Consider the following 10,357-nt stretch of genomic DNA (forward strand, 5'->3'; position numbering starts at 1 on the left):
CAAACAAGTCTGAAGCAGTTTTAACACAGGACAATAAAGGCACATTTTAATATTTACAAAGCAGAGCATTTGGGCTGTAAATGTACCCAACAGAGCTAGAAAGAAATTCAAGTTAATGTCTGCCCCCATTCTTAGTTACCTACCTTTCCAAAAGCTGGTATCAACGCAATACACAATTAAGATCACAAGTGTTCTGTTAGATTCCCACTTTCAAGTAAAAAGTTTCAAATTTGCATAGCATCTTTTAACACCAATCTCAGCTTAAATAGTCACCTTTCCTTAAGCAGTATTAACAGTCCATGCTGAAAGTAGAAAATAATTATCAAGATTTTTTTTAGACAAATCAATTTACTTAGGAAGAAGGGAAAGGTTGTCAACATTTCAGCTTTTGTTGGTGGTGCTGTTATGGGAATTTGTTAAAAACAGGAAATTTAGAATATTGTCAAGAAGTTTTAAAAATGTAATACTGTTTATTTTGCTTCAAAAACATTTCAGCATTCTAAACATACAAAAAAACAACATAACATTTTTGCAAATTTTGTTTCTCTTTTAAGTACAGAGTGTTTTTGAACTTCGGTTTCTGCGCCTTCGCTTCACTTTTAGGCTGACAATGAAGAGGTCTACAGCTTCCGTTTAAAAACTACCGCACTTAACTAAAAAGAAAACAAAAAAAGAGGAAAGATTCCATACAATTTCTCATGCCAGCTGAACCCGACCCTCCTCCCCTTTCCACAACTAAGAATGGCCGCAGAATGCTAATTTCACTATATACAGAAAGACAACTTTAAGCTAAATGGACGCCCACTGTAGTGTAAATAGATCTACTTTCACAGTGCATGCTTTGAGACACAACACCCCTGCAAGAAAGCCTGGCCAAAGTGGCTCACCTTCCATTCTGGGGCATCCCCGCTCCAAGCATGGACCGCAAGAATCTGTCTAGTTTTTACAAACTATAGATATGTACAGTATAACCCAAGATTTTCTAGCCAATAACCATATAGTTAAACACCACCTTACAAATTAAAAAATAAGATGCTTGAAACATTTTTAAATGCTTTGTTACACCAACAGGAAAGTGCACAGAGTTGAGGAGAACACTGGAGCGTATTAGCTTCCACTTTTTGTTTTAAAAATGTTTGGAAATATGTACAACTTTGTTACAGTTTCAGGGTGCCTGAGAACACCCAGGTCACTTTATGTAAACCAGTTCAATGGTTTATTATTTTTTCCCTCTCTATTTTCCTAGAGTACTTTAAATTTTCAAAGAAGGTACGGTGTGATCGGAATCCAAATTGTGTCATTAAACCTAATAATGGGTAAATAAGACACCGTCTCAAATAACGAGGTGCAGATTTGTTTTGTTTTCCTTTTCCAAATGGTGTTTCCCCTACTCTATGGTATTCACATGGAGACAAGTATTATACAGTTTCTCATTCGTCATCCTCCTCTTCATCTTCTTCCTCCTCATCGTCTTCTTCATCCTCCTCCTCCTCTTCTACCTTTTTCCGAGCCGCAGCAGCAGCTTTGGCAGCTGCACTCTTGGCGCCGTCAAACTTGCCTTTTGACTTGTAGTCGGCAACATCCTGCAAGGCCAAGAGGACAGTTACATTGGTCACAAGCAGTTTTTTACATTTGCTTCTTTAGAGCAACACCAGTTCAAAACAACTCAAGGTGCTAGATCAATAGTGCATGCCTTGCAGCAGAGCGGTAGCGAGGCATAGCTGAATCCTGAAGAGACAGTGTCACCATGCTTTATTCAACTGTAGTTCTTTAGGTGATATTTCTGTTACTGCTTTTAATTAGCAACTGTTATCACTTCTTTTGACTCACAGAAACAGTTCCTGTTAGACAAACAAGTGATTTCCCATGTATTCTAGGGAACATCTTCTCACACACTGCAAGGTGGGGTCATAGCTCAGAGGTATGGAGACCCTTCCAGGTTCCGTCCCTGCAATCTCCAGTTAAAAGGATCAGACACCAAGTCATGTCAAAGATGGCTGCAGGTCAGAGCAGACAGTACAGACCTTGACAGACCCAACAGCCTAACTCACTATAAGGCAGTTTTATGCAATCTGTAGTCTTCCATGCTTTACAACTTGAAAACGAAGGCCTATTCATGCTACCATTGTTTGAGGATGCAAATTAATATAGTATGTGTAGGGTCTTCTGAGCAGTTGCTCTACAAGTCAGAATACCTACTCTTGTGTTCAGCCTCATTGCCCGCTTCTTTCTAGAAGCCCACATTTTTGTTCCCATAGACTCTGGGGAAGCACTATGGGGCTTACTGAACGCTGTTCTGAGAACAAGCATAGGAGCTGACTGCTGATTTTAATGCTAATTCAACCCAATTTTGTACTGCCCCCTTCCCCACATCATGTCTTGAGCACTCTGTTCTGATTTGGGCACCCTAAATCTGCCACATTCACAAGCTAGCAAAAGTGAATACTGATAGCAAAACACATCCCTGTGGCAAAACTTTATCTGATGGTGAAACATTGAGGAAGAGTTTTTGTTCTAAATCAGTCTGGGTCAGTTTGGGGGCCCAAGGCTAAGCTAGCAAAGGGCAGCCATGGAGTGTGGGTGAGGGAGAACAGACAGATTTTTTTGTTTGTTTTCTAAAAGGTGGTGTGCTGTCCACCTTGTGTTCAAACCTCAAAATGAAATAACTACAGCAAAAGCCCTCTAAGTGATCAAGACAGCAAAGACCTGACCAGATGTTTTAATTCACTTCTATATACAGCTATACACCATTGATTTCACTAGAATCTTTTTCCAGAGTAGTTTCTCTGGAAGTTTATAGCCTTAGAAAAATCTACTAAAAGCCTGATTGTGTTATGCTAACAGATACCAGTGATTACTCTCAGTGCTGTAACCTGAGGTTTTGTGTAGCCTGAAGGGGTCAAAACTATCCACAACCACTGCAAGTGATTATGTACCTGTGGCTAAAATAGACATCCACCTCACAAGCCCTGCTTCCTGTGACCCTACATTTAGAGGTGAGGTGGTGGCAACCAGAAACAGGACTTTTGCTGTAGTGGCACTTCATTTATGGAATGCCTTTCCTGTTGAATCTTGCCTGGTACCTATATTGCTCTTTTAGATGCTAAATAAAATTTTTCTGTCCAGGATTTAAATCAAGGGGCTGACCTTCTAAGAACATTTTATAGTGTGCTTTTACTTTGAAAACTAATTTTTAACAGCTCAATAATTTGTTTCTATGCTCCAGCTAGATTTCAAAAATCTGCTTCTATGCCATAACCATATTTTTAAATGCTGAATTTTAATTAATAGCTTAATGTTTTTCTATATATATATTTTAACTGCTATGGGTAGCTTCCCTAAAGGGCAGCATACTTTTAAAAACTCTTAATATTCTAGACAAGAATCCACATAACCATACCTTTTCATACTTCTCCTTCAGTTTAGCAGCCTTGTTGTTATAGGGCTGTTTCTCACCATCACTGAGGTTGTTCCACATTTCACCAAGTTTCTTTGCCACATCTCCAATGGAGATGCCAGGGTTGGTGGACTTGATCTTGGGACGGAATTCTGAGCAGAAGAGGAAGAACCCAGACCTGGAATGGGAAAGTAGAAAACCACAACTCAGAGTGAATGGGATGGCATGACCAAAGGTGTCAGCTTTTATAAGGGAACAGGATTGACCTCTGTATCACACCTTCAGACTTTTTTTGGTTTGCATTCTTTTCCAGTTCCGTAATCCTAGTCCAACTGTATTGTTTACTGAATGTCTTAAAGCCATCTGATCTAATTGTTCTTATACATTTTGTAATTGTCTCGAATCACACTAAAAAAAGCAGGCTATATACAAAGTAAATAAAATACAGACACTGATTTACAAAACAATCCTAAGTAGCATTATACCCTTCTAAACCCACTGTCTTTAACAAGCTGCTGTCTTGGTTGAGGTTAGAAGGATGTCACGCTGTTTAGGACTGCACCATTCAGTTTCATGGGGAGACAAAGTTCTTACTGTCAATCTGATCCCAAAGATGGTGAAGATCCAACAATGCTAAGTACCCTCAAGCTGGGAGGGAGAGGAGCCCTAAATTCTTTTTACATATACAACAAGCGGCAGCAGGTGCCATGGGCTGAGAGTTCACACCATCAATTTGGAGGGGGAAAACTCAAAATCCCTCAATACCGCACCCCCACCACAGCATAGGGATCTTTCTGATCCATCTTACAGAATTGTTCCAAGGGGGTTTTTATGCAAAGCACTTGAAAGTACTGTTCTGAACACCTAGCATAAGTATTATTGTTAAATATTAGAGCATTCACTTTATGTTCAATCTGTTAAGAACTCCTTTTGATGATCACAGAAATTACCTCTCTTTCTCAGCTACTTCCTGTTAAGAGAAAATTTTGATACTTGGAGGCTTTTAAAGACAGGCCCCAAAGCTGTTATTAATGGCTGAATGAACATTTTAATTGTTCAGGTCTCTGCAACAGTTTACCACAAGGGTTAGATTTCATAAAAAGCAGAGGTGTGTCTGCTTCAATATCTTGATCAAGGTGTAATTTAATTTTTTCTCAAGCTTTAAAATGATTTGATAGCCCAGGGGTGGCCAACGGTAGCTCTCCAGATGTTTTTTGCCTACAACTCCCCTCAGCCCCAGTCAGCATGGACAATGGCTGAGGCTGATGGGAGTTGTAGGCAACAAACATCTGGAGAGCTACCGTTGGCCACCCCTGTGATAGCCCCTTGGAGAAGGATTTTTGTCTTTAACAAGCCGGATACAAATTCTCCAAAAAAGTAAATAGAAAGGAGGCTAAAAGTAGTTTCCCCCCAGATGCCTTGTCAGATGTTAAAAACCTAGAACCTGCTTGCACTTCCCCTCTAAATAAAGCAGATTGCAGTATTCTACCTTTAACAAATCAGGATATTCAAACTCAAGCTAATCACAAATACACTTTTGCTACAAACAGCTACTTACGGTGGCCTTTTAGGGGCATTGGGATCCTTCTTCTTCTTACCACCCTTAGCTGGCCCATAATCCTTCATTTCTCTATCATATCGTACTTTGTCAGCTTTAGCCATTTCATCAAATTTACCCTTCTCTTTGCTTGACATGGTCTGAAAGGCAAACACCATCAATTACTCAACTGTCTTAAAACCAAATTACACAAAGCTGACATCTTCCCCTCAATGAAGAGAACCCCTACCATACAGTTCTGGTGAATGGTTTATGAACATCTGGTGCTACAATACTGGTCAACCTGAGCAGACTGACCTGATCTGTACCTGTAAGGGAGATCACCCAAGAGCCCCACAAAAGCCCATGAATTGCTTTCAGAAGTCTGTATAGTATCCTTATGAGTTTTAGGAACATGCCATTCAAATATGATCCAACATAGGGTGTGGGACATTCAAATTATTATGTCATTTTCTTCTGTCATAATACCACAACTTAGTTTGGTGTCCTTAAGCTTCCAGGTGGTACAGTCACAAAGGCACTAAATGTGCAATTAATCTATTGCCCCAGAATACACTGAAGGCTTTAAAAGGGGACTAAAGTAAACTCATGAAGGAGTAATCTATGAATGGCTGTTAAGACACTTAACTAGAAGGATTTTCCATGTTCAGAGATAACTTGTACTCTACCATCTCGTTGATCAAAATCTGACGCCTTACCCCAATGGAAATTGCTCCACTTATGGCAGAAGAGCCACTTCCAAGCAAGCGGCATAGCAAGATATAAGCCAATATCTCTGAGGGCCAAAAACCAGCTTTGCACTCAGTGCCTACTTTTAGAACTTCTGGAGAAGAAGCATCTGGTTCGCCAAGAGGATGGACCTTTTATTTGATCCAGCAGTGCTACTCTTGTATTCTTTTGCTTACCACATCAAGGTATAACACAACCCATGAGAACTATGCTTATCAGGTCACCCATAGCTAGGCAAGAAGCTTTGAAAGTCAGCTTTCTGATACCTAGTTTTCATTTGTTTTAAAGCAAATTTCTAAACCCCTGGGTTGTGATGGTGTGATACTTGCACATGTGCAGACAATGCCTGGTAGATTCTCAACAGAGTTGTTCAACAAGGTTTTGTAGACAAGAGCAGTGCTTCAGAGCTCCCACGAGCCCCAATCTGAGAACAGCAGAACCAAAGCTCATAATAAAACCACTGAATTTGGTGAGACTTGCTTTTAAGTCAATGTTCACAAGTTCAGGCTATAATCATAGCAAAAGGACTGTAAACATTAAAGAACTATATATAACAGGAACACAGATATATGTATAATATTTAGAAGTTTATAAAATTTAAGTCACACAACTGAGACTCCTTGCTGTAGACTTTGATTTTTCAACTGAAATTTTTATTTTGTAAAGCCTTTCCTCAGAAGACTGTCAAGTTAGAGAAGAGTGGAACAGAGCTTTGGGAATACCTTCCACCTCTCTGAGCATTTCTTGGAGAACTCTGCAAAGTTGACAGGAACTTCAGGGTTCTTCTTCTTGTGTTCTTCACGGCAAGTCTGCACAAAGAAAGCATAAGCCGACATTTTGCCTTTCGGCTTCTTCGGGTCACCTTTAGCCATTTTCTTAACTCTGAAAAAGATTTTAGGAAGTAAAAAACAGCAATTTAAATTGTATGTTCTAGGCAAAAGCGAGGAATAATTAAGCTACCCTCCAGTTGGTCCAGACTGCCAGACAGACAGACCTGAATGTTGCTTAACTTTCATGAGCTCCCAGCCAAATGTGTGAATTGTCTGTAGTGAGAAGGTGTACACCTAGGTCTGGTTTGTTGCTTAGCCTACAACACCTCTTTCACAAATGCAAGCTATCGTTCGTTGTTCTACTGTGGCATAAAGCAACCATGTTCAGTTTAACTGTTAGCAGTAACAGCAAAAGAACATACATGCATGCACTGATAACTAGTCCAAAATGCCACAATATTCAGAAGACTACAACTCTGTGCCTCAAGTCTTCGACTGACCTTACAGGGCAACACTGTTATTTATTCAGATGTCCATGCTTTGCACATGAATAGCCGTCACACCCCTATGCCAGATTTTTTTTTAACTTCCTCTTTTAAAAAATCATTCTCCAAAAGTGACTAAAATAGTTCATTTAAAAAGTTCATTTTAATATAACAGAAGTTCAAGATACTGGTATTCCACCAAGGAATACCATTTAGATTTCTGAGTAGCCACTATTTAAAAAAAAGTCACAAGAACAGATACTAACTTTTTAAAAATATAAAGTCACTTTCCACCTTCTTGCTAGACAGGCAATTTATGTTTTTTTTTTTTAAAAAAGATTTTTTATTCTGTTCATGAGGTTGTAAACAATTATTTAATTATGTTTATTATATATTTAATTTTTTGTTTTTATTTATTTTAAGATGTATTTTTCTCTTTAAATATGATTTTCTCCCCTCTCAAAAGAGAATAATCACCCCTTTTTTAAAAGTTAATTTTCCTTTTTTTATAAAAAAAATGGTTAAAATCCCATTTTAAAGTTCCGTATTAAAACGGTGGATCGGCTGTCTAGAAAGTTTCAGATGAAGTATTAAAAAAAACAAGCTTCATTTTGTTTTCCTGCCCCCTTCCTTTCCGTCTTCCCCCTCCCTTGTTTCCTCACCCCCAAGGTCATCGCAAAAATCCCTTCTCTTTTTATATATTATATCTGTCCAAGTATCATTTAAAGATCTCCTAGTACTGCAAGTGAATGCAGTTGGGATCTGCCTGTATCGCTATATTTGCTAGAGACTCCAATAGCAGAAAGGGGAGAGGAAAGAAAAAAACGACAGGTCACCAAGACACCAATAATTCATCTTCCATTTTGTGAAATGCTTCTTCATGAAAGAAAGTGCCCCTCAAATGAGCCCCTGGGCTCTTCTAGGGGGTGCTTTTGGCTATGGGGGGCCGCCCCATGCAAGGCAGGGGCAGACTAAGGGGTTCCTGCCCATGCCATAGCAATCTCTATAGTCTTGGTGCTAGCTAAGGCTGGGATATGGAGACAAGTGCTCTCCTCCTCGCCCATAGCCAGCTCCATTCGCTAAAATGGCTTCTCTACAAGGCAGTGAGGCTGCTCTATGCTTAACAAAGCCTCAGACACCCCTCCGCTCAAATAAATCCCTCAAGCCGCCAAACCAAAGCAGCCAGGCTCCCCAAAACCAGCCAGTTTGGTAGAAAAACCTTTCCTCTTTCCTACCAGTGGGGTTTTGGGGGGCTTAAGGCTCGGAAAAGGGGGAGAAAGGAGTTTTGAAGCAGCCTCCCCCCTCTCCTCCCATTTCCCTGCTTAGCGCAATACTCTGTATAACAAAGACTGCCGTGCAGCCATTACAGTACAAGCGACGCTCATACGCGCCGAGAGGAAAAAGTGTGAAAAACCCCAAATCGCATCCGAAACATCCAGCCAAGGGCATTAACAGATAGAGATAAACGAGTTGGGGCGAAAGCGAAAGGTTTGGGGGCTCTCCGGGGTCCCCACGAAGATTTTCCCCCCACATAGCTCCCCCTCCCCGTCTCTCTGCTGCCTTTACACGTCTTTCTTCCTTTAGCCGTACCACTAAAACGCCAGCCATATTAATGCACACACAGATCAAGTCACAGCAGCGCAAGAAAGAAACGGTTCAAGGCTTATCGGTGGTCGGAGAGGGGCGAAAGAGACCTTTTTAGATAGGGGGAATGAAAGTAAGAAGTAAACGAAAGGTTCCGGGCAGGTTAAAAGGCGAGAAGAAAAAATAAGAAAAATCAAAGAGAGAAGGAGAGGGGAAATGGTGTTTCTCCGGGACGCGCAAGGCTTATCCCTGTCAGATGCTTAAAAAGCGACAGCCATTACTAATGCAGAATAAACAGCAAGCACCAGCAATTGCGCACGATCAGGGCAACTTTCGTACCCCGATCCTAAGGCGGAGAGAAGCAGAAGACACACGCGTGGAGGAACAGCTCGGTGGAGGCGCGGGGTTCGCATGCCCGTTAGTGCAACATCCCTGCCCATGCGGGCAGAGTTACTGCACCAGCCATATTCCACTAGTAAGCGCGGCTGGGGGAAACAGAGGAGCAGCGATCCACGCTGCCCGGCATCCACTTTGCCTATATCTGAAGGGGCACAAGCCGTTAGCCTAGCGGAGAATTTTCTTTAAATATTTTTTTTTAACCCAGCCGGATCAATCCAAGCTACGTATGTCTTCCCGCCCCCCCTTAAACCGCCCCCCAGGATTTATATCAGATTCTGGGACAAGATTTCCCACACCTAATAATTAGATGGGGAGAAATTAAAAGGAGAAAAAATAAAAAAGCAGAAAGAAAGTTAATAAACAGGAGGCAAAGAAATAAAAAAAATTAAAAATAACGCAAAAGAAAAGAAAGAAGGTAATAAAATCCCCAAAATTGAAATTTGAACGAAACAGAGAGCCCGCAGCAGCCGCCACCCGAAAAAGTTGCGAAGTGCAGCTCCCACAACGTACCTGTATTGTTCGCTTTGAGCCCAGGCGATAAGCAAGAGAAGAGAGCGGGGCGCACACACAACGCGCTAAGACTCAGCGCTGGCTTGGGCTCAGCCTCGCGTTGGCTGCCTACGAGAGCGGCCTGATTGGCTGCGGGGCTCTGCCGTTTAAAACAACCTCCTCGCCTTGCCATTGGGAAAAAGCCTTCTGAATATTAAGCAGAGCTCAGCGCCGATTGGTTGGAACCGCTGAAGTCATTCATTCAAAAAGAACACCCGCCTGGCAAAAGGGAGCAAAAGAAGAGTGCGGGGGAGCCGCAAACCGCTATAGGGATGGGGGAGAAAGTTTACCGAAGTAGTAATAGTAACCGGGGGGGGGAGTGTAATAGGAGTGGTGTATATAATGCGTGGGCGATGAAAGAAACTGCAGAGCGCTCGTTTTAGCACTCCTTAGCAGGATTTCTAAAAGCCGCACATCTTTTAGCAGTTTTGGAAACGGGTGCTGCGACCTGCTCTGAAGCGCGTTGAGTTCGGGAATAAAACCCGCTGATTCAGTACTGCCCGTTCCCAGGTAAGTGAGCAATACGAATCTAGCCTCTGTAAAAAAGTATTTACCCCGCCGTAAAAAAGTATTTTGCGCTTTAGGAAGCAAGCCCAGCGGGATTTTTATACGGGGGAACGTGCATCATTTCGGGTGATGCGTGGGAATTCTGGAGGGGGGGGGTGGAGCTGCTGTCGCGTAAGCCTTTGGAAGCTGGCGCTGCCTCTGCATGAAAGGTTGTTCTTAGAGGAGCATACGAGGAAGGGAGGACAGCTGTAGTCACGAAATGAGAAGATCAAGCCATCCAAGAGATATGCGCCTTAGCCTAAGACTAAAACAGGAGTCTAGCGGTACCGTCAAAACGAACAACTTCTTTGTATCATGAACTTTCCTGAGTCGGAGCTTC

General features: G+C 41.7%; 1 protein-coding gene across 1 annotated transcript; it reads right to left on the reverse strand.

Annotated features, from left to right (window-relative positions):
- Window positions 1-450: 450 nt before the first annotated feature.
- HMGB3 (high mobility group box 3) lies at window positions 451-9,615 on the reverse strand. The gene is made up of 5 exons (XM_060249650.1): window positions 9,433-9,615; window positions 6,407-6,566; window positions 4,956-5,095; window positions 3,401-3,575; window positions 451-1,583 (listed from the first exon to the last, which is right to left on the reverse strand). The coding sequence occupies exons 2-5, from the start codon at window positions 6,554-6,556 to the stop codon at window positions 1,431-1,433; spliced, it is 618 nt and encodes a 205-aa protein (XP_060105633.1). The 5' UTR covers window positions 6,557-6,566; window positions 9,433-9,615; the 3' UTR covers window positions 451-1,430.
- Window positions 9,616-10,357: the final 742 nt, after the last annotated feature.

Source organism: Heteronotia binoei, chromosome 11 (genome assembly GCF_032191835.1).
Source record: "Heteronotia binoei isolate CCM8104 ecotype False Entrance Well chromosome 11, APGP_CSIRO_Hbin_v1, whole genome shotgun sequence".
NCBI classification, from domain to species: domain Eukaryota; kingdom Metazoa; phylum Chordata; class Lepidosauria; order Squamata; family Gekkonidae; genus Heteronotia; species Heteronotia binoei.